The sequence below is a fragment of the Mustela nigripes genome, chromosome 4 (genome assembly GCF_022355385.1).
Source record: "Mustela nigripes isolate SB6536 chromosome 4, MUSNIG.SB6536, whole genome shotgun sequence".
NCBI classification, from domain to species: Eukaryota; Metazoa; Chordata; class Mammalia; order Carnivora; family Mustelidae; genus Mustela; species Mustela nigripes.
The window spans coordinates 101,445,563-101,465,189 of NC_081560.1; the positions used below are offsets into that span (position 1 = coordinate 101,445,563).

Consider the following 19,627-nt stretch of genomic DNA (forward strand, 5'->3'; position numbering starts at 1 on the left):
GAGGCTTTCCCTGAACCTTCCTGCAGATGACGGGGGGCGTATCTCCTTTCCTAGACCCATGACTTTACAGTGACTGGTTGGCATGACTTGTTTCCTTTAGACACTGTGAGTTATCGAGGGCAGCGTCTAGCTCTTACTCATTTTCAGGATCCCCAGCACCTACCTTACTGACCCAGTGAAAGTTTGTTGGGGGAAATAAAATTCCTTCAAGCAGGGAGGCTCCAACACACTCCTCTGCAGTGGTTTCCAGGCATGAGTGGGGTTGAAAGGCTGGTTCTGCTTTTTCCTGTCTGGGTGACTTCAGACAAGGTTTTCCAAGGTACTACTGAAAACAAACCTGGCCACACCCATCTGGCAGGGCTGTCGGGAAGAGTGAATGAAATTAGGTGAAGCATTTAGCCCAGTTTGACCAAGCATGGTTCCTTCTTCACCCCTCCAACACGTGCCCCCAACTTGCAAATCTCCCTCCCAACACAGCTCGGGACAGTAAACAAAAAGCCTGTTTACCCAAGACACGTTTAATTGTCAGACTCGAGATGAAGGCCAGCTCTTTGTAAAGAGGAAACTGTGGTCCCGCGTGTGTCCTCGGCTCACTTCTTGGAGGAGCAGTGCTTCTGGATTTCTTCTGCGAGCCAGAGGCAGTGCAGGATGCGCTTCTGCTCAGCCGCCAGCTCCTTTTCAGAGAACTGGCCCAAGAGTTTCTGGACAAATATATTTTGATCTTTCAGAAAAATATTCTTATTGACTCCGACATTCGGCATATTCTCCAGAGACCCAGATTTAAAATGGAAGCTCAAGTGTCGGTTTCGTTTTAGACCAGGCCCTTTCTCCTCGATCCAGGTGAGTGGACTGTGAAGAAAAAAGAATCACAAACGTCAGGTCACAAGGGAGAGCCAGCGGATGCTCACGGGCACCTGAGGCCCTGGTGACAGGCTTTCATTTTGCTCCCATCTACCTGGGAGCTGCTGCTCGACGGAGTGGCCCCAGGGGGCATCTGGACCTCCACCGGCCTCCCCAAGGCCTCAGGCGATTGTTCCCAACTTTGCTGCCCAACGTCCTCCGCTGAATTTTGCCACCAGGCAAGGGAATTCGTTCAGTGATTTCTGTGTGAACATCACTTTGGCTTTTCCTTTTGTGACTGGCTTATCCGTAACTCTTTAAGGCAGTTTTTAACTCCAGTTAGCTAATCGACAGTATTAGATTAGCTTCCGTGTACAATATAGTGATTCAACAATTCTGCACATCACCCCGTGCCCGTCACAGGTTCGCGCCTTCATCCCCATCACCTGTTTCACCCATCCCCCGCCCACCTCCCCTTCGCTCGCTCTCCCTTCCTTTCTCTCTTTCTCATTTGTCTTTATCCTGAATCTCATACATAAAGGGATCCAGATAAGGGCTACAGGAAATGTATATACCACCTGAGATGGTGTGCAAAACTGTTTTCTCCCTGTGTTTGTGCATTTTAATGGAAAGCAGTGCTTTGGTCACATTCTCAAAGAAGTCTATGAGCCCAGCGCACACTCCAGAAAGCACCTGCCTGCTGACTAACAAAGCACCTGTTTCTGTTTCAAATCTGCCTCCCCCCAGCTTCCTGCTACGGTCAGCAGTCACAAAACCTAAAATCCAAATAGGTCAGACTCCACTTCTCCAAAGTCCCTCCTTTCTCTAGGATTAACCTTTCTGTCTTTGTAGTAGATCAAAGCTGTGTTATCTGCTTAATGAAACACAGAGAAATCTCCTAGGTAGGCTCTGACCTAAAGTAGTTCCACTGAATAAAATGACAGTAAAAGACACAAAATCTGCTTTTTAAAAATATATTCTAGGGGCACCTGGATGGCTCAGTGGGTTAAGCCTCTGCCTTCGACTCGGGTTATGATCCCAGAGTTCTGGGATCGAGCCCTACATCGGGCTCTCTGCTCAGCAGGGAGTCTGTTTCCCCCTCTCTTTCTGCCTGCCTCTCTGCCTACTTGTGATCTCTGCCAAATAAATAAATAAAGTTTAATATATATATATATATATATATATATATATATATATTCTAAAAACAATATGGTACTGATTTAGGGATATTTTGAATGGAAAAAAAATTCATGGTTCTTTCACCTAAATAAAACAATCTTCAACTTGAGATAATCCTTCCAAATCTTTGCCTATATGCAGATGGCATACAAATCATCAAGTGAAAATACTTTTTGATTATGCTGCTTCTACTTGTTTTACAATATTTGTATGATCCTATGGTGGTGTTTTGATTATTTTTTCGGCACATCATGCACAACTGATAATATTTTAATACTGCCAAATATTTAAGCCTCTTCAATTTTAAATTAACACGAACGCTCTGCATTCAACATCGTCGCACATATACATGCATATATAGTTTTCCCCTCTTTTTCTTAGAACAAAGTTCTGGGAATGAGATGGCTTGTGGTTGGCCTCTGGCTACTTCTTTTTGCTTTCCCCTCCCTTTTCTTTTCCTAAAGCAATGAGTCAGGGTGAAGGACAAAGCAATTTTGTTGGACAACTGTGCTGACAGTTTTCAGTGTGAATAGGGAAGGTGTTAAATCTTGAGTACACTTCAAGTTCTCTAGCCTTTTCCTCTCCTGTCACCATTCCCCAGATGTCCTCTCTCTCCTTCCTTTGCGCTGCAATAGGTCAGGCCTGGGGTGGGCAGATTAGACCAGTGTCACTAAGAAAGAAGGGAAGCTACCTTTTGGGTTTTTCTGCCTCCAGACTGATGGTCCCTGGTACAGTTTAAGATTTAGGTGTGAGGTTATAGGAAAAGGAAAAGGACCCAAGCAGGTCACTCAAGAATGTTTTGGGTGTTGGACAGAACTCAAGGCTGCCTTTGAGCTGGGAAAAGGGGTCCTCCCCTTCAGCTAACCTAGCTGCCCAAGGCCTACACTACAGTGTGGAGGTGTGTGTTTAAGAGGAAGTACATAAAGGGGGAGCCAAGCCAATACCTATGTATGTAGGGAGACATCAGGAGAGATGTTGACAGAAAAACTTCCTTATTCTGTGGTCCTGTCCGTGAAGAACTTGAAAAGTCCTGGTTTCCTAATCTCCTACTCACGTTTAAGTGAGAATACTGAATGTTGGCACTTTACTGCCAGCTGAGGATGGGACGTGGTCCGCTCAAGCTCTGAGCCCAGACAACAGTTAGCTCCAGACATCCCAAACAAAAACGCAAGCTTTAAACTCACAGACAGCTTCTCCATGCTTCCTCTCAGTGAAACCTTCATTTGCAAATATCTGCATTTGTCAACGTGGGCATGGACTCCCTACAAAAATGCTTCCTACTTCTCACCCTCTCCAGGAAGGTGTTCAACCACATCCACATCCCCAGTATCAGCACAGGTCTGCCGGCCCAGCAGAGGTGGTGATTTTTAATGGTGCTCTCCCCCAAGGCCCGGAAGGACGAGCAGGCAGGGAAATGCACGGCTTCCATAGCACTCCTGCCGGCTGGTCTCGACAGGACAGATGAAACCTGTAACTGCTGTACGCTGACTATCCACATAGGGTTTGGATTAAAGAAGTATTTTGTGTCTTTTTACAAAGTGTGAAAACCGCTGGCAAGATGGAAAGAACATGGGCTTGAGAATCAGCTGCACTGGGGTTTCCTGGATGACCTTGGGATCTAAGACGGTGACATCTGCCCCGCTGCTGGGTGAGGACTGCCATAAGGGAAAGACAAGGTCTGATGACGTTTTGTAGGGTGTAACTTTCTTGTGCCCTTCCCATGCATTTTTGGGGAGAAGGTGTGACAACTTGGGGACAGGAGATAGGCTGCCTAAGTGTGACTCTCACACAATCACTTAGTTCTGTGCCCTTAGCAAGTTTCTTAACCGCTCTGAGACTCAGTTTCCCAGGTGTGAGTAATAAGGCCACTTCAGAGAGTTGGTATAAAGATTATATGAGAAACTCTTTGTTAAAGGGCCATGTGCCTCACACATATAGTAACTGCTGTAAACAGTAAACATCCACTAGCACTGGCACAATGGGGATTCAAGTAATGATCTGTCTTGCTTGTCTGTCCTTTTACTTTAATTTTTCAAGATCAAGCCTCGTCTCCTAATGTGTAGTAACAACCCTGGAAGGACATTTTTTGCAGCTTTAGGAAGCTCTGGCCTGCAGACTGGGACAAGCTTACTTGACAAGGTACGGTCAGCAGCCAAGACCGCATTCACGGGATAAGCCGGCTTCTCTTTGTCACAGGGCACGCTCTACCAAGGGCCATGTAAGCTGAGCAGAAACCCATGTGCTTTGAAGAGCTGCAGGTCAGCCGAGATATCTATTCTGAAAGTTACTGAAATGATTCACGTATGAATCAATGATAGCCTATAAATCAAAAATTCATATTCAGGTCAGACAGAGAATCTAAGAGACAGAAGTTAAATTAAGGTGTTAAGTTAAAACTAAGGTGTTGAACCGCTCACCTAAAAAAAATTTGGTTATGGGGCGCCTGGGTGGCTCAGTGGGTTAAGCCGCTGCCTTCGGCTCGGGTCATGATCTCGGGGTCCTAGGATCAAGTCCCGCATCAGGCTCTCTGCTCAGCGGGAAGCCTGCTTCCTTCTCTCTCTCTCTGCCTGCCTCTCTGCCTACTTGTGATCTCTCTCTGTCAAATAAATAAATAAAATCTTAAAAAAAAAATTTGGTTATGCCTCAGACTTTTAAAAATAAATAATTATTACAAACTCTTACAAAAAGTTGGTCTCCCTTTTTAAACATTAATTACCATGGCCAGTTTTGTTGGTTTTAACTGAGGTTGACATTTAACATGATATGAGTTTCAGCCCCCAGCTAGTTCTTGTTTTTTTTGTTTTGTTTTGTTTTTAAGAGTTTTATTTATTGATTTGAGAGAGAGGGTGTGTGTGAGCAGGGGAGAGACAGAGGGAAAGGGAGAAGCAGGTTCCCCACTGAGCAGGGAGCCCAATCCGGGTCTCCATCCCAGGACCCTGGAATCACAACCTGAGCCAAAGGCAGACACTTAACCCACTGACGCCCAGCCCATGGCTAGTTTTAAAAGCACACAGGCTTTAAAACATTTCATAGTGTGATGACAAAAATTAACATTAATGCTGTTTATTTACTGCTTTAACACTGGATACAAACAAATTAGAGATATTCAAACCATTCTGATCCACCTACAAAAACTTATGTCCTTCCATATAACGTGAAGTTTAAGGAAATACAAAACCTCAGATGTTACCTCCACCATAATTTCCTAATCAGTGAACATGAATATGGAGCGTATCACTCTACCTCCGCAGTTGTGGTGGTGTGAGATTAAAAGTACAGTCCATGAAGTACAAAGTATTCTACGAAACTAAGAATTTATTATAATACGGCGTTTGCCTTCTGCCCCAGGCCCTCGCATGATGCTTGCCTCCCTTTGCAATAATGACATCTTATTCCCTGACTCCTACTCAGATTTCGAGGCTGAGCAAAGCAACTTTTCCTCTGAGAAGCGTCCCCTGGCCTCTCCAGGTTCCCCTTTCCTGAGTTCTTGCAGCACCCATGTGACCTCTAGCTCTTGCTACACTTGCTGCGGGGACGCTCAGACCACAGCCACCATTCTAACACTCACAACGTCGGCGTCAGGGCCAGGCCCCACCAGTGTGATTACCCCAAATGTGGTACTTCGAAGCTCTGCCTACTTTACTTGCATCTATGACCTCTGCCTTTCCCTTCCTTGCCAAGAGGAAACTCCTCAAATGGACACAGATCAGACTTCATTCAGGAACTCAAATACTTTTCTCATTTTGTCAAAACCCACCTGTTTCTCTTATTACCAAGAGACCCAGCTACCTGGAAACACATACTAGAAACAGTACAAAACACGTGCTGTTTTAAATATTTTACAAAGCCTCAATGCTTTTCAAGGAAAACTATGAATGTGCTTTTTTTTAAAAAAAAAAAAAAAAAAAACACTTGGTATAAAAAAAATAAAGAATTAGAACATTTTGGGAACAGTATGGCAGTATGATATAAAGCTGAGAAACAAAACTTTAAATTTTGGTCACACTGAGGGATGCCATAGGAAGCAAGCAGGGTAAAATGTCAAGGGCAAGATCTAGGTTGTAGTTTTGGGAATTCACTGCAAAATTCATCCAACTTCACCATATGTCTGAAACTTTCACAATAAGATGTTGGAAAAAAAAGTTCAGGTCACAGAGGTCACTGGATTTCTGCCACTGGCTGTGTGTGGCAAGTACTGCTTACTTGTGTGGCTTACACAACCTGCCCGAACTCTGTAAGCCTCTAGTTCCTTCCTGGCAAAGGGGCTCACGTCTGTCTTACTTACCTTACTTACAAGGCTGCTGTGCGGATGAAAGGAGGCAACCGAAGTGAAACCCCAGCACCTGTTCTACCTACAAATGCAGACAGCCCTTCTGGAGTCGGGGGTCGGGGGCTTAGGCCCGCCCAGGCTTTGTCTAGATTCACCTTTGTGGACACACAACAAGTTTCCTGCCCCTCAGTTTCCCACAACCTACCGTTTGTTCTCTGTCTCCAAGCACACAGTCATTTTCATATACTGATCTTCCTTTCGTTCTTCCAAAGTGGCAGAGACGAGAGAAAGCTCCCCGAAGAGGGAGACCAGCCAGGTCAGGCGAGAAATGCCACTGAACGCAGGGAAGCCAAACCGCTCTTCTTCCAACGGGCTAGCTGTGGGGAACGACAGGTACCGTGGGACTGGGAAGGAAGGTGGACAGCAAAGTGGGCTTGTGGGCAGGGGCCGCAGTGGGGCAAAGCAACCTCACCTCCCGGAGTGCTGCACAACGTGACCACTGATATTTAGTGCCCAAATGAAAACTCTTTCCTAGAAGCGTCTCTCTTCTGCCTTCTTTACTCAACTCCATTGTGTTAGGAGGAGAAGACATTTTATTGGAAACAGTCATTCATCTAGCCCACGGGATAATAAAAATATTTCAGGCTTCTAATATATATATGTGTGTGTGTATGTATATATATATATATATATATATATATATATATATATATATATATTCGATATCTCCAGATATGGATATGGATGTATAGCTTGCAGACAGAACATATACACACTTACATTTACAAACATCTACACCCTCTTCAGTTAGTGACTTAAAGGTTTGTAAAAGAAGAGGAATCAAGGTATTTTAGCCCAGGTCTATATTCCTATAAATACCATATAACTACCAGTATAAATGACAATAGGGTAAAGGCACCAAGATACCTATGAAGAAAACAGCAATACTTATAAATATGTCAAAAATCAAGAAAATTGATATAGTGTTAAGTGTTTCCTTAGTCTTCATAATCTCCTATATAAAAGTACATTCAAAAGAATATTTGTGTGAGGGGCGCCTGGGTGGCTCAGTGGGTTAAATCCTCTGCTTTCGGCTCAGGTCATGATCCCAGGGTCCTCGGATCGAGTCCCACATTGGGCTTTCTGCTCAGCAAGGAGCCTGCTTCCCTTCTTCTCTCTCTGCCTGCCTCTCTGCTTGCTTGTGACCTCTGTCTGTCAAATAAATAAAATCTTTAAAAAAAAAAAAAAGAATATTTGTGTTAGAAATATGTGTGGCCAAGATAGTGTTCCTGACTATCCCTGGCCCAAATTTTAAACATAATCCAAAGCTAAAAGGCTACAGACCTGCTATGCTGCTTACAAACCACTAATTTCTTATAAATTTGAAACTAACTTGAAATCTCTAATTATGACTATGCTTTAAAAAAGGTAAGTTATAAGTAAAAGCCAACAAATTTATCTGTTTCATAGACAACACAGTTTGAAAACATAAGGACGTAAGCATCAAACTCATAAAAGCAAGACTTCTCCTCCTCAGTGGGTCACTCTCTGGTCTTATGCTTTGGAAAGGATGAGAGCAGCCGTCAGATGTCTGAGCCATGAAGTCAGAGGCCTGAGCCCTGGTCTGGCTCCACCACTAGGCTCCCCGTGTCAACTCTGTGAAGCTACTCACATCTCTGATCTTCCTTTTTTCCTGTATAATGCAGGTATTAATACCCCCTTTATAGGATTTTCATATGAATTAACATGAACTAATGCATATCACATACTTAGCACAGTGCCTTGTATAGATGAATGGTTATTATTTGTTACGACTCTATTGTTAGTTAAACAATGAAGGTGGATTTCGAAATGATGTCCCACTGTTATTTTCTGGACATGGACGTTCATAAGGAGATGAATGGTTTTACCACTTAACGCCTGGCCACATCAGAGTTTTGCTTCCATAAGGAGAGCCCTCAGGAGAGGTGGCCCTGTTACCTTAGGGTAGAGCCAGATAAGGAGTCCATACAAAGGAGCCTCAAGGATGCTCATTTCCTATTGCTAATGGAGCTACTCAAGTAATGACCAACTTTATGTAATCAAATATACAGTGGATCACATAGTCTGGCTGCAGCCAATGTCCTTGTAACTTTAAATTAGAGGCAGAAAGGGGCCATGCATATTCTAATTGCTCTGCAGAGAGAATAAAAATGTTCTCCTCCCCAAGAACCTGTCTCAGTCCATTTTGAACCTCCTATGGAAAAATCACCTCCAATTCGTTAGGATTTAACAAGGAAAATTCTACACCTAATAGATTCGGACGGTAGCATTGGTCAGTTTAAGATTTCTAACATACTTTTTCACCTAAGGCCTACCAAGCACTTCCGTCTCATTTGAAGAAAGAAGAAAAACAGGTATTTCTATTGTTTGTGGCCACGTGGGCAGATAACATTAAGTGGCCTTCAGTCAGAGAGTCTTTAGCGAAAATGAATCCAAACACGAGAGAGAACTAGGTAAGAGCCCAGTTAGCCTGCCGGCCTCACCGGTTCCACATGACCTGTGACCCCACCTTGAACTGACCTGTGAAGAGAAGGGACCCTTTCAGCAGATCCTTCCCCACCACTTCTTTTTTCAGGAACGCAAACTCCTCCATCAAGAGTTCAACGTGCTCCTCATGCAAGACCTTCCCTGTCATGACAAGAACGGGCGTAAAAAAGGCAGTCATCATCAGCTGTCGTACGTGCATCCCAGATTCTAGGTCTGTCTTTCCCCAGCGCAGGACACAGAGACCGCAGAACCAGCCGGGGGACCCCGGTACCCTTACATACCCCAGCTGAAGGCAGTGCAAGTTCTAGGCTTGCCACAGAAATGGCAACCTAAGTAACCAAGATGGTACCCACCTGTCCCAAAGGCAAGATTAAGATCCGGGAAGCACTAACTTCACTTCTAGCCAGAAGGGGGCAGCACAGCATAAAAATATAAGAAACACAGAGCCAACTAGGATCTGGCTTATTTACTACTTGTTGCAACTTCGTACACTGAAACTTGAATATTACCCCACACACATCCTATCCCTTGTTAATCACCATTTCACTGGGTCTTTTTACAGGTTTGCCTCTCTGGGCTCCACAAAATAGTGATATCATATAGTGCTTATCTTCCTCTAACTTATCTTATGTAGCATATTTTGCTCAAATATTGTAAATGGCAGGACATCCTTCTTTCCCGTAACTGAATATTCCATTTCGTGCACGGACCACACCTTTGTAAAATATTCATCTGTTGCTGGGCATTTGAGCTGTTGCTATTGGGAATAATGTGATAAATACGGGAGGGCAGAGACTATCTATAGAAACAATGACTTCACTGGCAACATGATGGCAATAAAATCATATTTTTCAAAGTGAATGACCTAAATGCTTCCATGAAAAGGTAAGGGTTAGCAGCCTGAATAAAAGGACATGACCCATCTATATGCTGTCTACACAGACTCATTTTGAACCTAATGATATATCAAGACTGAAAGTGAGGGGATGGAGAACCATTTTTCATGACAACAGACCTCAAAAGAAAGCTGTGGTAGCAATTCTCATATCAGACATCTTAGATCTTAAGCTAATCACTGTAGTAAGAGATACAGAAAGACACTATGTCATTCTTAAAGAGATCCAACAAGAAGATATAACAATTATAAATATCTATGCCCCCAACATGGGAGCAGCCAAACTACATAAGCCAACTGTTAACCAAAATAAAGAAACATATTGAGAATACTACCTTCACAGAAGGAAACCACAACACTCACTCTCAGCAATGGGCAGATCATCTAAGCAGAAGATCAACAAAGAAACAAGAGCTTTGAATGACACACTGGACGAGATGGACTTCATAGATATATATAGAGAGAATATTCCTCCCTAAAACAATAGAATAGTCATTCTTCTCAAATGGACATGGAACTTTCTTCAGAATAGACCACATACTGAGTCACAAATCAGGTCTCAATTGATACCAAAAGACTGAGATTATTCCCTGCCTATTTTCAGACCACAATGCTTTGAAACTGGAACTCAATCACAAGAAAAAATATGGAAGGAATTCAAATACTTGGAAGCTAAAGACCATCTGCTAAAGAATGTCTGGGTCAACTAGGAAATTAAAGAAGAACTGAAACATTCATGAAAACCAATGAGAATGAAAACACATCGGTCCATAACCTGTGAGATACAGCAAAGGCAGTACTAAAGGGGAAATACATAGCCATCCAAGCCTCACTCAAAAAAGCAGAAAAGGGGGTATAGCTCAGTGGTAGAGCATTTGACTGCAAAAAAGCAGAAAAATCCTGAATATACAAGCTAACCTTACATTTAAAGGAACTGGAGAAAGAACAACAAATAAAACCTAAACCATGCAGGATGAGAGAAATAATAAAGATTAGAGCAGAAATCAATGAATTAGAAACCAGAAATACAGTAGAGCAGATCAACAAAACTAGAAGCTGGTTTTCTGAAAGAATTAAGAAGATTGATAAACCACTGGCCAGACTTATCCAAAAGAAAAGAGAAAGGACCAAAATTAATATAATTATGAATGAAAGGGGGACTATGACTAACCACAACTAACACCAAGGAAATAGAACAATTATTAGAAATTATTATCAACAACTATATGCCAATAAATTAAGCAACCTGGAAGAAATGGATGCCTTCCCGGAAACCTATAAACTACCAAGACTGAAACAGGAAGAAATTGACAATCTGAATAGACCAATAACCAGCAAGGAAACTGAAGCAATGATCAAAAACCTCCTAAAAAACAAGAGTCCAGGATCTGATGGATTTCCCAGGGGAATTCTACCAAACATTTAAAAAATAAATAATACCTATCCTCCTGAAGCTGTTTCAAAAAACAGAAAGAGAAAGAAAATTTACAAATTTGTGCTAGGAGGCCAGCAGTACCCTGATACCAAACCAGCTAAAGACCCCATCAAAAAGGAGAATTTCAGACCAATATCCCTCATGAATATGGATGCCAAAATTCTCAACAAGATCCTAGCTAACAGGATCCAACACACAGGATTTCCCATCACGACCAGGTGGGATTTATTCCTGGGATGCAAGGGTGGTTCAACATTCACAAATCAATGTGACAAAAAACATTATTAAAAGAAGAGACAAGAACCATATGATCCTCTCAATTGATGCAGAAAAGGCATTTGACAAAATACAACATCCTTTCCTCATTAAAACTCTTCCGAGTGTAGGGATAGAGGGAACATTACTCAATTTCATAAAAACCATCTATGAAAAGCTCACAGTGAATGTCATTCTCAACAGGGAAAAGCTGAGAGCATTTTCCTTAAGATCAGAAACCTGACAAGGATGTCCACTCTGGCCATTATTGTCCAACATAGTAAACCATAAGACACCTAGGAATAAACCTAACCAAAGAGGTAAAGAATCTATACTCTAGAAACTACAGAATATTTATGAAAGAAATCGAAGAAGACACAAAAATTTGGAAAAAAATTCCATGCTCACGGAGTAGAAGAAAAAACATTGTTAAAATGTCAATGCTACCCAGAGCAATGTATACTTTCAATGCCATCCCGATCAAAATACCAATGGGATTTTTCAATCTCATTGGAACAACTGGAACAGCTGGATCAAACAATCCTAAAATTTGTATTGAACTGGAAAAGACACTGTATTGTCAGGGAAATGTTGAAAAAGAAAACCAAAGCTGGGGGCATCACAATGCCTGACTTCAAGCTATAATAAAAAGTTGTGATCATCAAGACAGCTTGGTACTGGCACAAAAACAAACTCATAGATCAATGAAACAGAATAGAGAGCCCAGATGTGGAACCTCAATTTTATTGTCAACTACTCTTCGACAAAGCAGGAAAAAATATCCAATGGAAAAAAGACAGTCTCTTCAATAAATAGTGCTGGGCAAACTGGACAGCTATGTACAGAAGAATGAAATCGACCATTCTCTTATTCCATATAAAAAGATAAACTCTAAATGGGTGAAAGATCCAAATGTGAGATGGGAATCCATCAGAATCCTAGAGGAGAACATAGGCAGTAACTTTTTCAACACTGGCCACAGCAACTTCTTTCAAGGCATGTCTTCAAAGGCAAAGGAAACAAAAGCAAAAATGAGCTTTTGGGACTTTGTGAAGATCAAATACTTCTGCACAGCAAAGTAAAGGTCAACAACACAAAGAGGCAACCCACAGAATGGGAGAAGATCTTCACAAAGGACATTACAGATAAAGTGCTGGTATCTAAGATTTATAAAGAACTCAATCTCAACACTCAAAAAACATAATCACATCAAAAATGGGCAGAAGACATGAACAGACACTTATCCAAAGAAGACATACAAATGGCTAACAGACACATGAAAAAATGTTCAACATCATCAGCCATCAGGGTTTCAAACCACTTTACACAGTGATTCGAACCACTTTACACTGGTTAGAATGGTAAAAAATTAACAAGGCAGGAAACAACAAATGTTGGAGAGGATGTGGAGAGAGGGGAACCTTCTTACACTGTTGGTGGGAATGCAAGTTGGTGCAGCCACTTTGGAAAATGGTATGGAGGTTCCTCAAAAAGTTGAAAACAGAGCTACCCTATGACCCTGCAATTACACTACTGGGTATTTACACTAAAGATACAAATTTACCTAAGGAATTATGTAACATTCCTTTACATAAGCTTGAGAAAATACCTACCTCCAAGGGTTTCTAGGAAAATTAAATAAAATGACTTATAAAGTGCCTAGCAGAGTGCCAAGTTGCTGGGATATAGTAAGTATTTAATAAATGACACTCCTCTTGAGAAACAGCACAAACTACAAAGTATGCAGATAAGACAATCACTCTGATTTGGACATTTTTCCATTAGCAATGTAAATATCGCATGAATAACAGTGGAATAATATCATGACACTAGCGTAAGTCGAAGCTAATTCATGCTTCTCATTAGAGTAAAAGCTGTAAGTCTCTGACAAAAGTTTGCAAATCCCCACTCATCTCTCCACCTTCTTAGCCCTCCACACACATCCATTATGTCCACAGGACAGGGGATGGCTAGGGGACTGGGAGCCCATGGGACATAGCTGGCATAGGGTTGAGTTTTGAAGGCATAATAAAGATGGTACCAAAGACATTTTACCTGCAGAAACTCTAAAAGAGGGTCCATGTTCCACAGACTATACATTACCTTTCTGCTCTGCCAGCTTCCACAGGTCCCGAGCTGCTGCCCAAGACAGCGTCATGGGATATTCCACAAGGACATGCTTGCCAGCATTGAGGAACTGCCTTTGGAAAAAAGAGAGAGACAGAGAGAAAATACACTGCAAGTAAGTGTCAATAAAACACCCTGCATGACAGAGAACGGGCTGTGAAAAATACATGTAAGTCTCTGGGTCACGAAGGAATGCAGATGAGAGTGGGGGCCAGAGCCTAACCTGTACTTCCTGTCCCTTTCTCCTAAGCTAGAAGAGGCGTTCCGGTTATGTGTTCATTTGAACATTCATTCGTTCACTGACTATACTCATCATTCATGACTACACTCATATAGTCAACTAGGTACTATTTGCCAGTGTAAGGAGAAACAAATGACATTAACCTGTAAATTGCCTATTATCCCGTGGGAGCCATACACACAGCCTACCACACCCATGAACAGCCAGCGCTGCCTTGGTCAGTATGAAAAGGCTTCAATCATCTGACATGTAAGGAGGGATTTTCCAGGTGTGACCTACAAGATGAGGGTACGGAGATTTGTCCACTGGGGTCATGGCATGAGTTTCAGCACAGCTGGGGAGTAGACTACTGGCGGGAGAGGGAAACAAAGTCATAAAAGTAGCTGAGAGCCTGACTGTGCAGAACCTAGAATGCTCTGGTCAGAAGTTTGGATTTTATTCTCCAGATACTCCTAAGGTGCAAACATTTATAAACTACAAAATCACCTTTTTAAGGAAATACACTCTGGTGCCAAAGTAGGGTAAAGGGAACCAAGGAAAGGTATTTCTTTCTACACTGGAGCTGAAGCGGCCAGGAGGGAGCAGCCTATCCTGGGGAACAGCACACTGGCAGCTGTGATTTAATGTAAGGACCGAAAAGGGAAGTGAGACTCAGGGGCGTGGCTGTCAGGTCGTGCGTGGGGCTCCCCCTTCCAGGCGCATTCCCCCCAAAGGCTCGAAGGGCTCTAGGCTTCACATCTGAAGGTACGGCAGGGGGACGTGTCACTTCTCTTGCTTTATAATGTCATCTGCCCTCTCCGATGTCACCACTACCTTCTTTCTGTCCCTCTCTCATGGCAAAAGCCGTTCCTGTTAAAGGAACTCTTGGAGATACTTAAAATGTTAAAAGCAACAAAGGATACAATGGTGACAGCTGATCCAAACTTAGAAAGGATTACGACAATTTGCCAAAGTGCCATGAAGATACTGGCTCCACTTCCCAGTATGACAAGAGGAAGCACTATTCAATCTGCTGTCAATGAATTCTTTTATAAAGAACACCCTTCGATTCTTTGTATTGTTTTAAATTATAGTATACCAAATAAATATTAGTTTGACGTAGTTTTCATTTTCTTCCACATTTGTAACTCATAGTTAGAGTTTTTAGCATTTTGACCATTTTTTTAAATGGATTTTATATATTTATTTGACAGACAGAGATCATAAGTAGGCAGAGAGGCAGGCAGAGAGAGAGGAGGAAGCAGGCTCCCTGCTGAGCAGAGAGTCCAATGTGGGGCTCGATCCCAGGACCCTGAGATCATGACCTGAGCCAAAGGAAGAGGCTTTAACCTACTGAGCCACCCAGGTGCCCCTAGCATTTTGACAATTTTTAAAGGTGATGGCTCCACTGTGAATTTCCCCTTCAGTTATTAAAATTTCTTTAAGAGATTTCAGTTTGCCCCGTCATTTTTATGCTCCTGCTCTGCTGTGCAAGGTAAGGACCACCGACATTGAAAACCCACCTGATATAGTCTTCGTGGCTAGAGCTCTCACTGCAGATAAAAGCAACCTCAACCTCTTCACTGGAAAGAGCATCTTCCAAGGAAATCTGCCGGACTTCGTCAATGTTCCCAAGCTCTCGTCTATTTGAAAATAACAAAAATGCTACCCAAAAGTCCACAGCATATCTGATAAGTGAGCACCATCCTTTTCCTTGCCTCCCAACTATGTCCTGGTAACCAGCTTTTGGAAATGAAGAAATTAATTCCCTCCCTCCCTCCCACTTCCAGGACATTACCCGCCACAGAGTGAGAAATACAGGTTTAAGTCAAGACACCTGGCATTGAGTGCCGACACTACTGCTAACAGCTTGTAGGACCTGGCAGTCTTTGAATTAGTCCGTCTCTAAAATGAAAACAACTGCTCTCCTTTTATCACAGGAGAAGTGGTCTCGAGGACCACTAAGCATTAGGACTACCAGACTTCACTCACAGTCTAAGAGAAGAAGGAAGACACACATGTAAATATGTAAGCTCAACACTACACGAACATGAGAGCTGTCGTGCTTGGCGGTTCAGGTGGGAAGTTCAATTAAGGTGAGGAACATCTAATCTAGGGTTTTGGAGGAGGCTTCCTGGGGGGATGGTAGGACTTAGCAGGTAGCATGTGAGAAACAGAGCATGTGAGAAGGGGAACAGTGTGATAAAGGTAGGGGTGCAGTAAAGCAGGGGGTGTGAGCTGGCCATCTTCCCATATGACTTGATTAGCTTAGAAGTCGTCACTATATCAGGCACGGCAGCCAGCTAGCAGAGGACTGGGGTTTCAGGGACAAGGAGAGGCCCCACTTCAGCCTTGAACCCAACTATTGTGTTCAATCCAGCTTCAGGTAGGGCTGTAATGGGAGTTACAGCGCTGGTGAATAGTCATTTTGATCTCCCGTTTATGTGCAAGTCCCTTCGACTCTTACTGAGGGGAGAAGACTGACCAAGGGCAGATTCCTACCACTTCCAGGTCTCTCTAGTGCCCTGGATGGTCTGTGTGGACCATCACAGCAGTTAACCACGCTTTGTTCGATTTCTCTAAAGCATTAAAAAGCAGAGAGAGGTATCTAGGTTGCTCCCCATCCTCTCTCCTCAGCCAACACAGTGTCTACATCCTGTTCACAATTAACACGCATAAATGACCTTATACCGTGTGAGTTCGGTGACTGGCGTATGTAAGGAAGTGGTGAGTGGTGGAGGAAGGGACTGCGTGAGTGTGGATCAGAGAAGAAACACAGTGAGAAGTTTGGTTTTGACTGAGTTACAGGGGATAAAAGTGAGGCTCAAAATTACCAAAGGGAAAAGAATACATGTTGCTTAGATGATGGGCTTTGGAATCAAACAGACGTGTATTCAAAGTTAGGCCTTAGACTTTCTAGCTGTGTGTCCATAGGCAAATTACATAACCTCTCTGTGGCTCAGTTTCTTTATCTGTAAAGCGGGGTTCATAATGCTATCTGTATCAAATAGCTGGTAAGGCTTGTAAAGCCCAGGGCCACTGCATGGATGGCTATGACGATAACTGATACAATGATTAAATGGCACACACCGATGGCCTTCTTTCAGGCCAAGCCACCATGTGTTCACTGTGCCCCTTGTGTCACCATCAGGCCCTACTCTCATCTTCCCTGCCTTTGTCTTCGCTGTATATCCCCACTGCAGGTCCAGGACTCCGGCTCCCAGACTCATCCCAACTTGCGATCTAGTGGGGTTGACCCTGAGCACGGTTCCCTGGAATGACCCCAGAGCTGGCTCTCTCTCTTCCTGGGTCTGGAGAATCTCTATGTCCCAAGCCCTAATTCACCTCATTGGTTTTGCCACGAATTACAAGGCACAGGATAAATGCCAGCCACCTGGACACGAAGCCAATCAGGTTCAGGAATGCTGAGGAAGGATGCGGATTCCGCAAGTCCCTGATCCGCACAGAGCCGGCTCTGCCAACGCCAACCACCACCACTCCGAACTTCCTCTCAGGCTGAAACACAAGGACCAAGGAAGGATTTTTAAAAACAGTCAAAGCCTCCAGCAGAGAGCAGCAAAACAAAAAGACACATCAGCAGGACCAGTAGAGTCCAGACAAGGGAGAAAAGGAGCCGACCCAGAACACACATGAAGCCATAGCATATGAGGGGGGGGACTAAGACACTCCCTGAGCCGAGAGCCTGGGGAGCAGTGAGCTCCACCCAGCATATATTTCTTTCCTTTTTTTTTTTTTTAAGATTTTATTTATTTATTTGACAGACAAAGATCACAAGTAGGCAGAGAGGCAGGCAGAGAGAGAGGAGGAAGCAGGCTCCCTGCTGAGCAGAGAGCCCAACGCGGGGCTCCATCCCTGGACCCTGAGATCATGACCTGAGCCGAAGGCAGAGGCTTTAATCCACTGAGCCACCAGGCATCCCCCAGCACATATTTCTAGAGACGCTCTGACGGTGTCATCCGCAGAGAAGGCTCCTCACGCTTGGCGTTCCATTTCCACCACCTCCTCTCCAACGATGAGAGATTTCCCTCTTTAAGACGTACCTCTGTACTCCCTGAATCCTTCCTCCAGGGGGCATGCAATCTGATACAGGAGGGCTCATTCTTAGAGAGATGCTGCCACCCAGGACACGGGGCAAGCCATGAGCGGTCGGTCACCTTATTCAGATGCCCCACTACAGCTTCTGACTTCCAGCCAATTTCACTCCCACTCTCCGGGGAAAGCTTACCCAGTATTCGGGTGGACTGTGAAGGGCGGTATGCAAATAGTACCAGAGTGAAAAATCAAGTCGATTCTTAAAGTTACAGAGCCTCTCAATTTATCCAAACTGATAGAAATGACCTCTACCTCGAACCCAGTCCTCCTAGGGTGTCTCCGAGTGTAGAAATGGGAATGTCATCTTGGATTCACCCATTCCTGCCACCCGTGATATGTGTCTGTCACCATTTCCCACTGATTCTGCCCCTCCCTGTGTCCGCAGCTCTAGGGCTGGCCCAGGATTTCTTGGCCTAAGTCACCTGGTCTCACTCCTTCCAAGCCCATCCTTCCCACGCATTGCCCACAGGCTTCCCAGAGCAGCTGCTTAAGATAAAACTGCAGTCCCTCCCCTGATTAAAGCCCTTCATTTCCCAGCTGTTACTGGCTGATGGTGTCCTCCCAAAATTCATATATTGAAACCCTAATCCCTAGTATGATGGTATTAGGAGATGGGGCTTTTGGGGAGGTAACTGGGTTTAAATGGGGTCACGAGGCAGAAGCCCTCATGAATGGGATTAGTGCCCTTAGACGAGTCACAGGAGACCTTGCTGCTTCTCTCTGTGCTCTGCCCAGGTGTCAGCAGTCTGTAACCAGAAGAGAGCCCTAAACCAGAACTTGACCATGGAACCTGATCTCAGACTTCCAGCCTCTGGAACTGGAAGAAATAAATTTCTGTTTTTTATAAGCCATCCAGTCTATGGTACTTTATCGGCTTTGATAGCAGCCCAAACTAAGATACCGGCTAAAGACAGAAAAATACTTAAGTCCAAGTTCTTTAAAAAAAAAAAAAAATGCTGAATCATTATGCTGTATACCTGAAACTAATATATTGTTCTATGTCAATTAAATCACAATTAAAAACATACTTTAAGATAGAAAAAAAAAAACCCTCTGCCCCTGGGTGTTCATGGAACAAAAACATTAAAAATATTTCATTCTCTACTCCAGCCCCTCACCCAAGGTGTAGTTCCCTCAGATTCTCCCATCTCGGTAAATGCCACACCATTCACTTAGCTGCTCGGGTCCCTAAACTTGGGAATTATCCTTGCTTTTTTCCTCTGTCCCCCATTCCATACCCAATTCATCAACAAGTTGTCAAGATCCATCCATAAGCCTTCTATCTACTTCTGTCCATCTTCATTGCTACTCCCTCTCCCAAGTCACAATCTCATCCATTCGACGTTCCAGCAAACTTTCTAACTGGTTCCTTTGCTTTACTCTTTGCCCTATTCTGTCTACTCTTCATACAGGAGCAAAATGATCTTTAGACTAAATATAATCAGTTAATTATCTGCCCCTCCCCACCCAGGTTTCAACTCTCAGGAAGCCACCTGTTATACTCAGAATTAAGCCCAAACCACTTGCTGTGGTCTACAAAGGCCTTTGTGATCTGGCCCCTGCCTATTTCTCTAAGCTCATCTCCTAGCCCTCTCCTTCTTGTCACATTGGCCGTCTTAAGTAAACCATACATGCAAAGGCCCTCTTTTAGCATGTCACCGTCAGTTTGCACCTCAGGGCCTTTGCATGTATGGTTTACTTTGAAAAAGTATCAGACTCCAGGGATGTATTGTGGACAGACCCTGCTCTTTTTTTTTTTTTTTT

General features: G+C 43.5%; 1 protein-coding gene across 1 annotated transcript in view; it reads right to left on the reverse strand.

The window, feature by feature from the left end:
* Positions 1 to 502: 502 nt before the first annotated feature.
* The window catches only part of BLVRA (biliverdin reductase A), a 38,417-nt gene continuing 19,292 nt past the window's right edge, over positions 503 to 19,627 (reverse strand). The window contains exons 3-8 of the mRNA XM_059397210.1: positions 17,145 to 17,266; positions 15,274 to 15,393; positions 13,507 to 13,604; positions 8,852 to 8,959; positions 6,495 to 6,666; positions 503 to 849 (exon numbers count right to left, since the gene is read on the reverse strand). Of these exons, the coding sequence (XP_059253193.1) occupies positions 591 to 849; positions 6,495 to 6,666; positions 8,852 to 8,959; positions 13,507 to 13,604; positions 15,274 to 15,393; positions 17,145 to 17,266 (879 nt within the window). The 3' untranslated portion in view covers positions 503 to 590. The remainder of the gene's footprint in view (positions 850 to 6,494; positions 6,667 to 8,851; positions 8,960 to 13,506; positions 13,605 to 15,273; positions 15,394 to 17,144; positions 17,267 to 19,627) is intronic.